We start from the raw sequence: 17,396 nt of genomic DNA, 5'->3' as shown, positions 1-17,396 counted from the left end.
CCCCCGCCCGGCCGGAGTCCCCCCCCCCCCCAACGGCCGGGGCGCGGGGCGGCGGCGCGGGGCTGACGGAGCCCGAGCCCGGCCGCGTTTTGAATGAGCGTCCGCGGGAGCCGAGCGGGGCCCCGGCCCTCGCCGCAGCGCCATTGGCCCGAAGTTCCCTCATGTGATGCGGGGGGCGGCCGCCAGCCTCGGCCCCGGCCCGCCCCGGGCACAACCCCGCCGGGACCCGCGGCTGCGGGGCGCTCCGGGCCGGGCCGGGCGGGAGCAGCGGGGCTGCTCTGAGCCCGGCCGGGAGCGCTGCGGTGCCGGACTGCGGGGCGCACGGAGCGGGGCGGTGAGCGCGGGGCTGTGCGGGATGTCGTGCCGAGCTGAGAGCTGCAGCCCTGGGGATAAACTCGCCGTGCTGCGGCTCTGCTGGGTTTTGACGGTCGGTGTCACGCTGTACCGTTTCAGCAGCACCCGCTCTGTTTCTCTTGTTAGAAATTCTAAAGAGACGGTGCAGAATGGCCTAAGAGCTCCCTACAGCTTCTGTGCACGAATGATAGGCTAAAGCAATGATATCTGTCCCATTTTAATGTGACTTAGCTATGTCAGTACTTAGCGCGTGCCCCGTCTGAAGCCCTGGTACTGAATTCTGAATTCTGGTACTGAATTCATTGGCATCTCTGAGGACTCGCATGTCAGGAGGGTGATGGACAAGAGCCAGAATCCAGGAACTGATAATTAAGGGAGCGAGAAAAGAGCCCAAGGAATTAATATTGGTTAAGTGACCATGAGCTGACATGCTCAAGGAGCTGGTGGTATTAGTGGCCTGAATGAAGAACTCAGGTTTTGTGTGCAGACAGCTTTGGGCTGATGGAGCGAGATTCTGTCCTTTGGTTCTCCTAAGCTTTAAGAGAAGGGGATGCTGCCCTGGCAGCCTGTGCTTGTCCTTCCATTGATGGCAATGCCGGTGAAGCACAACCACTAAGGGAAGGAAGCCTGATGACAGTGAGTGTCTGCACTGATTCTGCAATACTGCATTTTAACTGAGGCGTGCACAAACCCGTTGGGTGCTGAGCTGCTGAAAGCTGCTCCTCATTGCCCTCCCACTGCCACAGGAGCATCCCCATGCAGTGGGAGTGTGTGGTCGTCACTTGGGATAGTCAAGACTTTTAATCTGACAGATAGGATGAAATAAGAGGAATGGTTTAATTTCAGTATCCTGCAGGTTATGAAATCCTTCAGGCAGAGGGACAGAAACATCTCACAGGAATCCTGGGAAAAATAAAGCAATTGTGATTTATTAAAGCTCGTGGTGCCAATCTGTGTTATATTGCAACTGAATGGAGGTGTTTAATATTCCCTGTTCATTAACTTCCATGAACTTCTCATAGGGCTTAGCTTTTCTAAGGTTAATGGTTTGGATCCCTGTCTGAGAGTTGAGTTCAAAGGCTGCTCAGCTTAAGAAGCTAAAAGTTTTCTAGTTCATTTTGTTGGGCAAAGAAATTCTCTGACTCCATTGTAGGTAAGAAAAGCTCTATGTCAGTTCTTCTGGATAATAAAACTGGGCAAATACAGGGAATTAAGCAGTTACCCAGTATATCATCACAGATCTTGTATAAACAAAGCCCTGCTGGCATTACCCTTTCTTGATGTGCAGAGTTAGCCAAGCTTCATGGTGGGTGTTTGCATCAGATGGAGCACTGAGCTCGTTGTGCCTTTGATGTTCAAAGCACTCATACAAAGTCCTGTTTCCCTGAGTGCTGTGGGAGTTAAGCACCACAGACAGCTTCTTGGCTCAGAGCTCCAAGTGCTCTTACAGGGAGCAGGTTCCTATCAGCTTTCTTCTGCAAGCACAAGCTACAAGGTTTCTCTCCTTCCCTTCCTTCATACACGGGCACGTTTCAGTCTTTGCATTGACGTTCACTGCATGGAAACATCTCCAGTGTAACTTGAATATGGTGTAAACCAGGCAGTGGGTGTTCTTGCTGGAGGCCTGTTTGTGATGCCAGAGAATTTTCCTCCCTTCTGCAAACCCTTTTAAGCACTTATTTCTGCGCTGCAGAGCTGCAAAGATTTAAAATGATAAATAAGAAATGACGAAGCAAGAACAACCAGACAGTCATCCAGTAATGGCAGATAAAACTGCATGGGAAACCACGTCCGTGTCACACTTGTAAGATCTGAGTGATTTCTGCATGCTTACTATCATAGCACAGCTGGGATTGCCATGCCATTTCATTAGCATCATTACTGCTTGTGCTGCTGCAGTTTTTAGAGCCATGTCTCAGGTGCATTTTCATACCTGCAGACTTTATGTGGTGCTGAACAGCCTCATTATTTGGATTTAGCAGCTGAATTCACTTTCCCATCTTTAGCAGATATATATATTTGCCTGAATATAGAAAAGTGCTTCTTACATTCAGTGAAGTGGCAGAATGAAGCAGTGTTCCCCACACAGAGTTATAAAGGATTTACTGCAGAGAAAATTATGACCAGAGAGACTTAATGGTCTTACTGATGGCTTTATGGTACCAGAAGGGTGCATGCAGGTGAATCACTTGGAGCCTGCATCAAAGCAATAAGAGCTTTCACTAATTTCAATGACTTCGGATTTTACCTTTGTTATATATAACAATCATTTAGAGCTTGGGAGTCGTTTCTGTACAAAACACTAACAGGCAGCTTCTGTTCTCTCCTCCTACGGAGCAGGATGAGCTGCTGTGGGGGTAGGAGAGGAGGAATACGGTGGAACAACGTGCTCTGCTACTGCAAGTGAAAAAATGGTGTTTGCTTTTGGATTTCTAACATTTAGACATGTTCATTGCCTCATCAAAGAAAGGAGATTGAGCAGTTCTACCAATAGCCAAGCTGTTGGCTTTTCCTGATATTCTATAACACAGTTATCAAAGGTTAAGATACAGACTTGAGGGGGGTGGCACATGGGGTGTTCTGTATGGCCATGAAATGTCTTAGCAAAACACCACAAGCTCACAGGGTTACGTGTCTGCTTTCCCCTGTGTGTTCTCATCTGCAGCAGCTTCACCTGACACACGACGAGCTCCAAATGACATGTGGAACAGGCCGCTCCGCATCGTCGTTCAGCACAGGCTGGGATGATGATAGCAGATTTGTGTTGCTCAGTAAGAAACAGCAGCTTCATGTCTTGACGGTTCAGCTTTGTAGCACAGCCAGGAAATCTGCCCATTAGACCTGTGAGCCTCTTTCATGCATGGCCAGTTCCAAAGTTCTGTGTGGCGGGATTTGGGAATGCAAAATGTCACCTACAATTAGGCATATTTTCATCACGTTCTGTCATGCAAATCTCCCCTCCCCAGCCACGCTACTAATGGTTTGTTTCCATATGTAGGTCAGCTATGGATCTTCAGTGCTCTCACAGAAACATGGCATAGGTTGATGTAAACAAATTTTAACCCAGTCTGAGAAACACAATAATAACAACACTGACATTTTTCAGGGGAAACCTGTTTATTAGACGTATTATCTTCGTTTCATTTTATGAAACACTGCTGTTGATTTGTGGAAGTACAACTGACAGGAGATACTCATCAGTCATGGTGAGGAACTATAAACCACTATGTGGCTTTGTAAAGAGACAGTGCAAGGGGAGGTTGGTGTCCACAGCATTATCTTAATTTCCCCAGTGTAACAGCAGGCAAAATAAAAAGTCCCATGTGAGTAACAGCAGATGGGCTCATCAGCAGCACTGCCATGTGCCATGTGCCAAACGCCGCCCGCAGCGCCGCCTGCTGCCCGCCCGCCCCAGGACAGCAGCAGCCGGACCGGACCGACCCGCCGTGCCCGGCAACGTGCCGTGCTCCCCCAGCCCGTCCCGTTCCGCCCGTCCGTCCCGCCCCGCCCATTCCAACATGGCGGCGCCGCCCCGCCCCGCGCCGTCCCAAAATGGCTGCCGGAAGGGGCGGGCGGCTCCTGCCCGCTCCCAAGATGGCCGCGGTTGCGCTGTGACGTCGTTTCCGGAACGGGCTGACGGGCCGCGGTGCCGCCATGGCAACGCGCGGGGGGCGGGGCTGCGCCGAGGGGGCGCGGGATGGAGCGGGATGGAGCCGGCCGGGGCCACGCCGCCGAGCTGCGCCCCGGCCCGGGAGGCGGAGGAACCTCCGGGGTGCCCGGCACTACCCGCAGAGCGACCGCGGGATGGACAGCACGCCCGGAACGAGAGGGAACAGGCGGCGGAACGGAGCGGCGGTCACGGCCCAGCAGAGCGGGCGGCGCGGGGCGGGGGGCGGCGCGGGCCGGAGGAGCGGGGGGAGCGGGCGGAGCGGGCCGGACGGCGGCCTCGGGTCACCGTGGACAGTTCGAAGGCCAAGACGTCGCTGGAGGCGCTGAAGATCAGCCTGAGGCAGCTGCGATGGAGGGAGGTGAGTTACGGCTCCGCGGCGGCTGATGGGGCTTCGCTCGGGGCCGGGCGGAATGAGGCCGCGTTCCGCCTCCGCTCTGCCCCAGAGCAGCAGAGTGCGTTTCGGGGGGGAGGACACGGAGCAGGGCTGGGCTCTGGGCTGTGCTGTCTGTGCAGCCGTGCTGCGCTGCCCTCGGGATCCCTGCATTGACCCGGCTCCTCCTTCGGCCTCACGACGCACTGATGGTTCAGTGCACCTCGTGCTTCTCACAGCTACGCTGCGTGCTGTATCACCTCAAATCTCAGAGTTAAAAGCTGCAAAACCTCCCCTTCTGCTCCCGCTGCGCTGTGGGGATGCCGTGCTGGGGTGTGCGACTGGGAGTTGGCCCGTGGTGCGTCTGTCAGCAGCGCTGCTGCGTTCTGCCCGGCGGTGGCAGAGCAGGACATTCCCCCCTTGTGCTTTTTGTGCTCTTGGCCAAGTTTTATCAGTACTGTTCCAATGGATGTTTTTAGGCATTGATTTAAGCCACCCTGCAGTTTGGTTGGTAATGAGCTGTATGTACCAGTTAACGTTGTCTTTCCCATTTCTTGATGTTTTACTGTACTATATATCTTGCTCTCTGCATTTTTCATGCATGGTTTCCTGCCCTCCAAACCAACTTGGTTTCACATATTGTTGTTCCTCCTTTCTAAGCTGCATTACCATCATTCTTCTTCCCACTCCACATCCCACAACAGCAGTTTCGGTGTCATTTAATCTTTTTGTGTTTGCTGTTTTCCTCAATATCCTTTCTCCTCCATCCAATAGTTCTGTCAATATTTTCCATTTGGTTTGCTGCTTCAATTCTGGTCCATTCTTGCTCTTAATTCTTACTTGGTACTTTCTCCATTGTGTGCCATTGACTGTATCATTGGGGTGGCCAGTAACTCACCTTCCCCAAACAAATGGCTGAGATGAATGCCTTTTAAAATGAAGGTTGTCAATGTGTATGAAGGTGGTTTTATCTTTTGTCAATAGTATTTTCTCATAGCAATGCACATATCAGATCATCTTTCAGACCCCCCCCTGCCCCAGAAGGTGGAGTAATGAAGGCAAATTGTTAGTGATGTCTCGTAGCTGGTGCTGTTTGCATTGTGGAAGTGAAATCCAAGGGTTGAGTTGCATAACATTCTGAATTCTTTCCTTCTAAATGTTTAGAAACATAGCAGTGTGGTACTCAATATCACTTACAGCCTGGGAAATAGCTTCACTGTTACAGCAGAACCAGCAGAGGGAACACGTGTTGTTTCTTGTATGACCAATAAAAATAATGTGAAAAAACAAGGCAGGTATTACTGCATGTCTTGCAGTGCTGATGTCGTAGGGCTGATCCTTAACTCTGCTCCCTTCCATCACACTTCCCCAGCTGGTGGCTTTGCCCGGTACCCGGTTCTCCTCTCACCCCACTCCTGTCACTGTTTCTCCCATTGCTACTTTTGTTTCTGTTCCCTCTGTTTGCTGCTGGGCCTCCTGTCTTGAGTATGTCGGGAGATGTTTTACCAGGCTCTTTGGGGTGGGCTCCTTCGTAGTGATAACTTTTGTCTGCTGGATAACATCATGCTGTGTCATGAAGGCTTTAAATATAAGTTGTACAGTGTGACACCTCCTTTCTATAGGTGCCTTGGTTTGCCAGAGGAGCTTTGGTTCAGTTACAGGCTGTTACTGTGAGGTGCTCAAATGTGCTTGGGGAGGTTGATGTGGAGACGAGTCCTCTAACTTGTCATTAAACATGATGGAACAGAGTGATGTGACCTGTGGGACACTTTGAATTATCGGCTTCCAATCAGGTGTAGAAATGGGCTGTCAGGGAACTGGGCTGTGATTGATGATGGATTGTGTCAAAGTTATGAAAACGTTTCCATTCACTCTGTGTGCTCCTGTTGGCCTCCCTGACAAACACCCCCTGTCTCTGAATAGAGACCTCAGAAGGGTCTGTGGGGCTGGGGAAGCAGCAGGCAGCGTGGCACGTTGGGCTAAAGTGACTTCTGTACGGTGTTTGTGAAGTGCCTTGATATGCTCAGCAGATGAAAGGTGTTATATAAATGCAAATTTTGTGCCGTTCCCTTCAATTTCCTTTAATATATAAATAAATGCTGCAAGTTTTAGCAGGAAGGGCTGCGTGAGACCCTGCGCTGCATCTGTATTCCGGGTGCACCTGAGGAGAGGTTGAGGCCACTGATTGTCTTTCGGAGCCGAACAGAATTAATTTTCACTCCTACAAAAACAGTTTTTGTGGGTTGAATAGTAATGAAAGCAGCAAAGAACCGTCTGTCTCTGCTCTGTGGGGTATTTCATCCCTACGAGTAAGGGAACAGTTATGTGACAGAAATAGGAAACGTGTTGCTAAGTGAGGTTAATTTATTTCATAGGTGTTCACTGATAAAAAGTAAAGTTTGAATTCAAGTAGCAAACAGTGGAAGTGATGCACTCTGCAGCTTCCAAGTCCTGAAAGTACCGTGGTCAGAAGTACAGCATCTCTGCATGGGAGCAGAGGTACAACCCAGTGCTGCCAGGCACTGCTCCTGGCCTTGGGGCTGCTGCTTTATCACCTGTGGTCAAGTCTTGTGTGAAAGGGAAGAGCTCTTCAGCTGCCGTCATCCTAATAGAGTTGAAGTCATCGCTTTAGTTCTGAATAGCTAAAAGCTCAACTAAAAGGTTTGTTGAATTGTGAGCTTTTCCTTTAACTACTGACTATTGCTACCAGAAAGGAGCGCGTTCATAAAAGAGAATTTATAAATGTGTTGATATTTTGTTTAAGTATCTTGACCTGGGAATGCGTTTTAAATGTAGTGCAGCTGGGGCACCAAAACAAACCTGTTTGCTTGGGAAATTCATGGCAGCTGCACCTTGTATTAACTGACATCAGCACTGCTGACCTCGTGCACCTGTGCCATGACCAGGGTGTGTGGCTGGGCTTACTGAGCTCAGGGTGTGCAAATAAATAAATATATATAACAAAATACAGCCCGTGGGGTTCTTTGCATTATACTGTGGTATGTTTAAGAACAGAAGTTGGTTTATTAACTGCTAGTAAGGACACTCCTCCGAGACCTCTGTTTCTTTTCTTCTGATGGTTGCTTATCACTCCTGAAACTGGAAAGGAAAATAGAAACCCAAGCAAGAGCATGATCAGAGTCTGTGTACTTCTGAGTGGCAGCTGCTTGCTATTGCTGTGCCTTCATACTCTAGAAGTAAGAATTTCTAACTACCTTCATTCCCTGTAGCAGTGTTTTACATTATGAACCAGCTGTGCTTTAACTGGGGTAGGTAGCAAGCGCCAGGTTTCTCAGCGTGTCTGTCACAGTTGTTTGTAACTTTTTACAAGCCTTTCCCAGCGTAACGTCCTCAACTTCAGCATCTTGAACTGATGAAATGTTCTGTTCTGCAACCGAAATGCAGAGCATGTGCTCTTTTGTGCTGTTCTTGGATGCTTTGTGCTTAATGTGAGTGTTTAGAGAAATGAGACATGAAGGAGAGTTCCCAGTTTGCTTCAGATCCTCTCTCATCTCTTTTCCAGTTTCCGTTTGGCAGACGCTTGCCGTGCGATATCTACTGGCATGGAGTATCGTTCCATGATAACTACATATTCTCAGGTCAAGTCAACAAGTTTCCAGGTACGTTATTTCAGGTTCTGGTTGGAACAAGTGCTGTTAAAAACAGGACTGCTTTAACTTTGTGTGCGGTTCTTTATGTGACTCATCTGCCTGCTGCTGGTGGGACTTTTACCATGTTATTTTTGGTAGGCGAATGTTATGTAGTGTGGGGTGTGAATGTCAGAATGTGGATCTTGAACAGTTTGAGCTGAAATTGATTTTGGACTAAGAGAGGTTTGGATGAAAAGAAAACTTTGTATGTGAATTTATGGGGCGAACTCTGTTAGGTTATTATTGAAGTGAACTAGGTATGCAGCATTGTATGTTACCTAGCACTTATATCAGCACTTTATCGTTTTTTCCCCCCAAGTTGGATGTAATCTGTTTTGTTTCATATGCCCAGCTGAGAAAGCAGCTCAAAGCAAAGCTCATCAAATGTCTTTTTAATATTGAAGAGTCCGTGCCAGCTCTCAGCTTATTATGACTATTCTACTTTTATTAAGCTCCTTTTTTTCTCTTTTAATCCCTGTTGAGATCTCTCTAAATAAGGACTAAGAGCTTAGGTATTGACTTATCTAAGCCCTTTACTTCAGATTTATTGCTGCTGTGAGAGTAAGAAACTACAGACATTGAACTTCATGCTCTATTTACCCAACTTTTTTATGTCTGTGGGTATTTCACATTCAAATATGATATGTTATTTTTCTGGTGGCTTAAATCTCAGTGTTATATGAGTGTTACCCCTGCAGCATTTTGGCTTCTGTGTGGTAGGTGAGTAGAGCACATTGCCCTTCAGAACTGAAATGATCTCCAGGAATGGATTCTGGGTTTTATTAAATTTCTTTTCTTGAAGAGGTCTGGTGAAGAAAACCCACAGCTATTGCTCTCACTGAGAAAGGAGCTGTAGCCTCAGCCTAGCTGTGACATTTGATAGTGTATAATGGACTCCAGAGAGTAGCCCCAAGTGCCTCTGACTTGGGAGAAGCTTAGAGCAGAGCTCGTGCTCATCTGGATGTGGTATGATCCAAGCATGAGACTGGATGCTGCAGGAAAGCAGGCTTTGCAAGTTCTGCTGTTCCCAAACTGAAATGTTCTTTCTGACACAGCTATGTAGATGAATGTGAAGTAAACACAAAGTGTTGCCTCTCCTGGAACATTTGCAGGGCAGTAATTTTGGGTTGTGACAAAAACAGCAGTTACTACTGGACTTCAACTTCCTGTCTATTAATCGATTTTCTTCTAATGTCCTAGAATAATATGCGTATTATGTAATATGGCTGGGGACCTCTACAAGAATTTTGGCAAACTTGTATTCTAGAAGTTGTTTTTAGTTTTTCTGGAAGCAGTGGTTTGGTGCCTGCCAATAGAGTGAATAGTGATATGGCAGTTTGTTTTCAGGGTGAGGCTTTGGTGCCGATTCGTCATTGTGTTTAAATGCTGTCTGTGGTTTCTGCCAGGCATGACAGAGATGGTACGGAAGGTTACGCTGAGTCGAGCAGTGAGAACGATGCAAGATCTATTTCCTGTGGAGTACAACTTCTATCCTCGCTCCTGGATTCTGCCCGAGGAGTTTCCCCTCTTTGTGGATGAGGTAGGCTGCTTTGACCCAGAGCAATGTGACTTGTTGTACACTGTCACCATCCAATTCTTCAGTTTCTGATCAAATTACTTAAAATCACTTTCCAGGTGCCGAGGATGAGATGTTTTTTTATTTCCTTGAGGTTGGATGTAGTCAGGATGCATTGCTTTTAATTTTAATGGTTTAGGACAGACTTAAAAACAACAGTGCTTCTCTGCAATAGTGGAAGTGTTGTCTGAAAATTACCCATGGTGCCTCTATTTTATTGAGTGTAAGAAGACTGAGGAAGTCTGAGCCCAGCAGTGTGTGCGATGTGGTGTCTCAATGGGTCTGTTATCACTGAAGAGTTTCTTGTCTGTTCTGCTTGTTTCATTTAAATTCTTCAATACAGAGATTTGTGGTATATGCTGTTACGTATATGAATATGTTCCTGAGTAATTGCGTCTTTAAATCTCATCAAGCTGTTTCTTTGGTTAAATATCTTTACATTTAGACTCAAATGTGCTGGGCGCTGCTATAGGTAAAAGTGGATAAAATCCCAACAGTACATCAGCTTTATTGCTTTAGGAGTAGCAGGAGTGTAAATGATCAAATTAGCTATGACAGGAAGGTAAGTGAAAAGAACTTGGAAGGAAACTTTCAAAGTGGGGCACTGTGCTTTTAGTGAAGGTTCTGGGAGTCGTTCAGTGTCAGTTGTGTCACTGCCGGCTCTGCGGACACACACTGTCAGCAGGTGGCACTGCGGTTAAATACTGCTCTGGTTGAACAGTTGCTGGAGTGGAATCCATTTGGTTTTTGTTCCAAGAATAACAGATGTCCAGCACCACGCTCCTAGGAGTTTCCTTTGCATATGTTTTTCCATCTGTGTTTGAGAGAAGCGTAGTTCTTGTTATCAAACATTATATTTTATGTTGTAAGAGTTTGTTTAGCTTAACACGAGTTTGTAATGTAAGTCCTGTAAAACAAGTAGTAGTACAAGCTGAAAGCACTGTCAACTCTTTCATGATTCCACTGTCTCTTGTGCCTACCTCCAGCTAGAAAGCACTACAGCCAGTCTCATGTTTATCTTTCATGCTTTAAAAGCCAGTAATCATTGGCAGGGCTGTGCTCTTAAGTTTGCTGTAGATGAGCTTCAGGTATGGGGAAGCACCAACAAAATGTAGTTCTCCTACTGTCATTTGTATTAATCTGAGGTGGTGGTGGCATTTTTAACATGGGGTTAAAAGTTGATGGCAGTTAGCAAATATTTATTTGGCTGTTTTAAGTATTTACTTACATTATGCCTTCTAAAATATTCTCTCTTAACATGGCCCCGTAGTGGAAGTTGATTACACAGGAGATAAACACAACTCCTGGGAGCTGTGGTAATCATCCCTTCACTCTTACAGCAGAATCTATTGGAATCTATGTGATAAGAATTCATTTTTAATAGGAAATTCCAATTTCAGCAAAGAAACTAGCTCAGGATTCAAACTAGGGCTGAGATTGCTCTTGTATTGTCTTCTTCCTGTTGTCTGCAAGGATGATGAATAGGCCCAGTGTGATTAATTTTTAATAAGAGTCTAATTTGGACAGTCTAATTTCCAGCACTGGGTATTTTTGGTGGCTTAATCAGATTTTCAGCTGTTGGGTACCTCTTAGTTATAGATGTGGGTAGTCTATTCTTTGTGCTGTCAAATCTTATTGCCCATCATATGCATTTCTTCAGGCCACTATTTCATTTAGCCAATGCTCTTCTCAGGAAAGGAAAACCTGCAACTGAATCTGATTTTCACACTACTGGATACCTCACTGTCCTCTTGCTGATGGCTGTGAATGTCTAGCATGCTTTAAAAGACAAGTCCAGCTGAGTACACAGAAATATTTTATGTGAAAATGACTGATTTTGCTCAGTCTGAACAAGCTGCCTCATAATGTCACTTCTAAAGAGTATAGATGAGGGAGTTGTGGAAAGCTTGAAGGTGACTGTCCAGGAATATTCTTGAATATCAAGAAACCATCCGTGTTCAAGCCAGTCAGTCTGCTGACAAATGGACTGACTCTGGGTTATTATTCCCACCCATACTCTGGCATGTCTTGATGGCCTAGAAGACCTCAGTAGTATCTGGAAACCCAGCTGTAGAGCTGCCTGGAAGGCCAACAGCTGGAGGGAGTGTGTGCACAGTGCCGAAGCATGGAGCTGCAGGAGGCCTCGCATGTACCTCAGAAAGTGATTTTCTTTGCCCTTAAATTGAAAGAGTTGAACATGAGATATTGATCTTCTTTCACAATACCAGAAACCGTCATATTAAATTAACTTGTCTGGCTTTGATTAAAACCTTTCCTGCAAATAATCTTGTCTTTTTTTTTCCCTTTCTTTCTTTCCAATGGCTTCCTTACTGCGTTGGTGGGGTTACTCTGTCCTTTGTGTATCCTTGTGGTACTTCATGGAAACATGAGTACATTACATATCACAAGGATACTAATTTAAAAGCAAGAACACAAACACTGAACTGAAGTATGCTGCGTCTCTGTTAGTTTGGATTGAAATGCAAGTTGTCTTTAGCAGATTTCTTACATGATCCTCATGCTGCCTTTGCAGGTCAGAAAAAATGGGTTGTTCTCTTCATCAAACAAGGTGACAAAACATGGAATGTGTCGGCTTTTATTTTTCAAAGCTATTGTGCAGGGAGCACATGGCATTCAGAATGTACAGTGTCCTGGCCTCCCTCTGTAGTAAATGCACATCTTGCTCTGACCTCAGACAGCAGCCAACAATGGTTGCAATGCAGAATTTCAAAAGCAGGTTGCTGTGCCATCTGTAACAACAGTCCCCAAAAAGCACTATCTTTTTCTGAGGAAGTGCTGGTGCTGCAGAGCAGAAGTAGCCCGAGGCATGAAGGGTAGGCGAGAGCAGCGGGCGGATTGCCCTGCTTCCTTCACAGAGGTTCTGTGTTATTTCTGCCCTAGTAGCTCATGATTGGCTCTTTGTACAGCTTGAATCACAGAAGAACACGTGGAGTTGTGGAGGTTTAAGGTTAGCCACGAACCCATCTGCTATGCTAACTTTAGCAAAGTGAGAGCTAGAAAGAATCCTCTGGTACGCGGTGTAGCGTCACGTAATGGGAAGATTATTCCTTACTGGTAAAAAGGCCAGGAGATAAACCCTGCTTTCCTTCTTTGCGCATTAAGGCCTCAGATCTACTTGGACCTGTTTATCCACAAGCAGTTTATGTAAGCCTGATCTCCATTGTGGTGCTTTGTCCCTTGGAGTGACCTAATGAAGGAGGATCTTTGTTCTGTTAGTGCAGTGCTTGTCCATGAGAGAGTCCTGGTTGAAATAATCAATCTTGTATTTCCACTGTCCATAGTAGGAAGGCTTTTAGTAACAGGATTCTCAATAAAATAATAATTGGATAGAAAGGAACCCAAAGTCCTTCCAACCTTGTAAGCGTCACCAGTAGCAGCGGTGCATCTGCAGGCACTGCAGGGTTCTGCTCAAGGGTTGCAGTTTTCTTACTGCCGCCCACCTTTTCCAGTGTTTCTCCTCTCTTTCATTCTGCAGATTATGGCAACTACTTGTTTTTTCTTTGCTGCTTTGTGCCCTTGGTGCCTTAAACCAACTCCCGATTGTTGGGGTGGGGAGCGCTGGGCTGTGTGCAGCTGGAGCATCCCCTGCTTCTGGAGCGCTGCTGTTCATAGAACTTGTTAGAATAAGGAGTATTTGATGCCATTTTCAAGAAACCTGGAGAGCAGAAGCAGTTGTTGTGAAGGAAGTTAAATGGTTAAATGTATTCTGACTGTTGACTTTTCTAAGCGTTTTTGCCTTTTAAAGTGCATTACCCCGGTGTGGATGCTGGTGTTGGCTGTTTGCAGGCTCATTCGCTAGAGTGCGCTGTGTTTCGTGCTGTACCAGCACAGGAACGGGGAATGCCTGAGCGATGTGAACATCTGCATTGGCTTGAGGTGTGGAGTGCAGTGCACGTTCATCCAGAGGGTCTGATTTGTCTCATTCTCCCCCAGCTTTCCTCTTTCCTGATGTTGCAATGTATACGTATAAGGGAAGCATCTGCACTGCTGTGATTTAAGAACAGATTTTCTTAGTACAAATCACAGCCACTGGTAAGAGTTGTTGAGGTTGTGATAAGGTTTTCTTTCTCTGCCATTGAAGGAAGGCTACAAGTTGCATGTCAGGCCTGGTGGGAGTTCTGCTGCAGTTTAGAAAACTCCCCATTTTGGAGAGAGCTGGTGGGTAGCAACAGAGGTGTGAGCTGTATGTTTTATTGAGTAAATTCATGGTATTTGCTTAATATCTCTATATGGCTCAGTATGCTCCAGATTTACTAACATTGGGTATCTGACTGTGACAAATATTCAGTGGTAGAAAAAGATGTTACCTGTGTGAAATTCCTACTTCCTTTTTCTCGCCCTGCATTGTGTGTCTGCATGTATAACTCAGCAAGCAAGGTGCCGTCCTTTGTCCACAATTTCCAAACGCAGCACAGAATTTTAACTTTACAGCTTCATGCACACAAATAGCTTGTCAAACGGACCTGGTGAGTTGTGTGGCATTTCACTCTGTAAATTGGTGCATGACACTGAGAAGCTGTTCCTGGAATTGTTTATATAATGGCTTATTCAAGAAGATGTCCTCGTATCTGCACTAGTACCTCTATACTCATGTCTGGTTTGTTTAGTTTCGTGCTTGTCACTACTGTTTGTCTTCTACATTTTTTTAATATGGCGTTTACTGCAATTGTGATGAAATTCTGTTACTTTATTTTTTGTTAATGTATGTTAATGCCTTTCATAGCACCAGCTCCTTTATTCCCCTAATTAGCATCCTTCAGTTTAGTTATTTTCCTTCTAGGTTCGTATGATGAAAGAGAGCGATCCGTCCTGGAAGCCCACTTTTATTGTCAAACCTGATGGCGGGTGCCAGGGGGATGGAATCTACCTCATTAAAGACCCCAGCGATGTCAGGCTGGCCGGGAGCCTGCAGAGCCGCCCGGCGGTGGTCCAGGAGTACATCTGCAAACCACTGCTTGTTGACAAGCTGAAGTTTGATATTCGTCTTTATGTCTTACTGAAATCCTTAGAACCCTTAGAGATCTATATAGCCAAAGATGGACTTTCTAGGTTTTGTACAGAGCCCTATCAAGAACCCACTCTAAAAAATTTGCACCAGGTTTTTATGCACTTAACTAACTACTCCTTAAATATCCATAGTGGGAATTTCATCCATTCTGACAACGTAAACACGGGCAGCAAGAGGACTTTCTCGAGCATCCTGTGCAGACTGTCTGACAGAGGAGCCGATGTCAAAAAAGTTTGGTCAGATATAATTTCACTGGTGATTAAAACAATTATTGCGCTGACACCAGAACTGAAGGTTTACTATCAGTCTGACATCCCAGCAGGAAAGCCTGGGCCAACTTGCTTCCAGGTAGGTAGGAGTTTCTGTCAAGAATGCAGTTATTTCTATGCATGGATTCACTTTCTGGAGGTGCCCTTTGTTTTGTTAGAGGTGGTGGAGGGAGGAATGGCAGATGCAGCCTGAGCAGTGCATTGTGTGAATTCACAGCTTAGGTTCTCCTTACCCGAGTTTTGCCTCAGGAATGTCAGCTGACCTGTTACCGTAGAGGATTTCCAGTGGCTATCGATCATTAGCAGCAATATTTATTCCAGTTCCCAGCTTCTGGATGGTGCAGCCGTGAAGCTTTGCAGTTACCTGATGAGACCCAGATGTGATAAATGCTGAAATTCTGTGTTGGTGGATACACTCTTTAGAGCTGTGTAGCATGTAAGTAGATATTAGGATCAAAGTCAAATGGCTGCAGTAATTATTCAGCAGTATTTTTTATTTCTCAGTTATGTCTCTTCTGTCCCTCAAATGTTTCTTCCACCTGAATGTTGACTTCTAATTGACTGCTGCATTCTCTGCAGCACTTTAAATAGAAGGAAAATAACGCAGTGTTTGTTATGCACAGATTTTAGGGTTTGACATTCTCCTGATGAAAAACTTGAAGCCCATGTTGCTGGAAGTAAATGCAAACCCCAGCATGAGAATAGAGCATGAGCAAGAGGTAAGACCTCTCAACATGACAGTGATATGGGAATGAAATTGGCTAGGACTGGTTTTCTGGTCTCTTTCCTTGTTTGAGATATGAAGGCTGTCTGCTAATATGAGAACTCTGGGGCTCTCTGTAATTTTCTGCTTTGAAATCATTACTAATCTTATACCCTTGAAATATGACTTATTGGAATTGTGAAAGCTCTCCATCGTCTTTGTCATAAATACATTTATTCATCAGCCCCTGCAGTTTTTTTGACTGTATTTAGAGGGTTGCTGATTTTTTTTTCTTCCCACATCTGTACATATAATATAAATGGTAATATTGGCATCAATCTTTCTTCTTTAAATTTTGGGTTACTAGAGATATTTGTTGAAATTGTTGTACCATCATAGTGAAAATACTAAGGTATTTGCTTATTCTTTAAGATGTATTCTGTAATCTATCTCTGTGTATTTAAAGCGTGTTATACACATAGGGTCGAGAAGATGTAGAGTCAATAATCCTCAGTTCTACACTGAATAATTCCATCCCTTTCTGAATTAAAGCTCTCTCCTGGGGTGTTTGAAAATGTCCCGAGTCCTGTTGATGAAGAAGTGAAAGTAGCTGTTATCAGAGATACTCTTCGCCTAGTGGACCCTCAGAAAAAAAAGAGAAAAGATATCCAGTAAGTGTTTCTGTGTCATTTAGTGGCAAGCTTAAAGATGTTATTCATGTTCTGTGATTTCAAGGGCACATTTGTTGTCCTCTTGTAGGAAGAAATGACTAAAATAATTGTATAGGAAATCTCTAATCCAAATAGTCCCCTGAATAAGACATGGCAGATACTACAATACAGATCTTGTAAATATTAATACTACTAAGAGATGAAGCTTCTTCCAAAGGCAGTGCTGCACAGAGGTCGTGGGTTTAGCATGTGGGATGTCTTGTGTAGGAGTGTGTCTATACTGTGTTACCTGTGCTGAACCTTCATCCTGAAGGTTACTTCAGTGCGTGGAACTCGAGGAAGATCCTTTTTAGACTACAATTATGCAACTGGAGGTTTTGTTTTCTTTAATGCTGATGTAATGTTGGGCATTCATTTAATTACACATTAGATATGGGAAAAAGGCAAGCAATGATTACAAAAAGGAATTGCTGGAGAATGCTGGCATATGTCTGGGAAGCTTATTCAGCTGAGAATTCTTCAATGTGTTTTGACTGCTAAGCAATTTAGAACAGGATTAGTCAGCCATGAGGCAAACCATGGGCTCTTCCCAGCAAGGATTCGTCAGTGATGCTGCTTTTTTCAGGATAATCTGTTGGTGAATATCTGCATACCTGAACCTTGAGGCAGTCTTGTTTGTTACTGCATGGGGTGATATTTCTGTAACTCCTTGTATGGGTACTCAGGAATTCACATGTGACAGCTCCATGTGTGTTCAGCTGAGATTTACCCCTCCTGCTTCCAAGTACTTACTGAACAGGGGCTGGCTTGTGGAACCTCTTAAGAAAGGCGTGCTCTTAATGTAAGCTTCAAGTAAAGGATGACCTCATTCTGATTGCCTGTGAAGATTTACACCCAAGTAAAAGCATTTGACATGGGAGCTGGGCCCCACTTGCTTTTGCCTTGTCTTCACCAGTGATGGTTTTGCAGTGCTTTTGCTTTGCATCCTTTCTCTCACTCTTTTCAGTGCCCTTCAGCTAGTTCTAACATATGCTCCTCCATTCCTTCTCCAAATGTTTCTACCAATAGCTACAGAGAAATGCCATCCATGTAAGTTTTCCGGGC

General features: G+C 45.4%; 1 protein-coding gene across 5 annotated transcripts in view; it reads left to right on the top strand.

Annotated features, from left to right (window-relative positions):
- The first annotated feature begins 4,011 nt into the window (after nucleotides 1-4,011).
- TTLL11 (tubulin tyrosine ligase like 11) overlaps nucleotides 4,012-17,396 on the top strand; it is a 46,245-nt gene continuing 32,860 nt past the window's right edge. For all 5 annotated transcript variants that reach the window (XR_001558665.2, XR_004309129.1, XM_032448112.1 and 2 more), the window contains exons 1-6: nucleotides 4,012-4,382; nucleotides 7,918-8,014; nucleotides 9,451-9,584; nucleotides 14,422-14,997; nucleotides 15,542-15,637; nucleotides 16,174-16,292. Coding sequence is in view for 3 of the 5 variants with exons in the window: in XM_032448112.1 (XP_032304003.1) it covers nucleotides 4,062-4,382; nucleotides 7,918-8,014; nucleotides 9,451-9,584; nucleotides 14,422-14,997; nucleotides 15,542-15,637; nucleotides 16,174-16,292 (1,343 nt within the window). In the remaining 2 variants the exon portion in view is untranslated. The remainder of the gene's footprint in view (nucleotides 4,383-7,917; nucleotides 8,015-9,450; nucleotides 9,585-14,421; nucleotides 14,998-15,541; nucleotides 15,638-16,173; nucleotides 16,293-17,396) is intronic.

This window comes from Coturnix japonica, chromosome 17, assembly GCF_001577835.2.
Source record: "Coturnix japonica isolate 7356 chromosome 17, Coturnix japonica 2.1, whole genome shotgun sequence".
Classification (NCBI taxonomy): Eukaryota; Metazoa; Chordata; class Aves; order Galliformes; family Phasianidae; genus Coturnix; species Coturnix japonica.
Note: the sequence above shows the minus strand (reverse complement) of the source record. Positions and strands in the feature narration are given on the sequence as shown.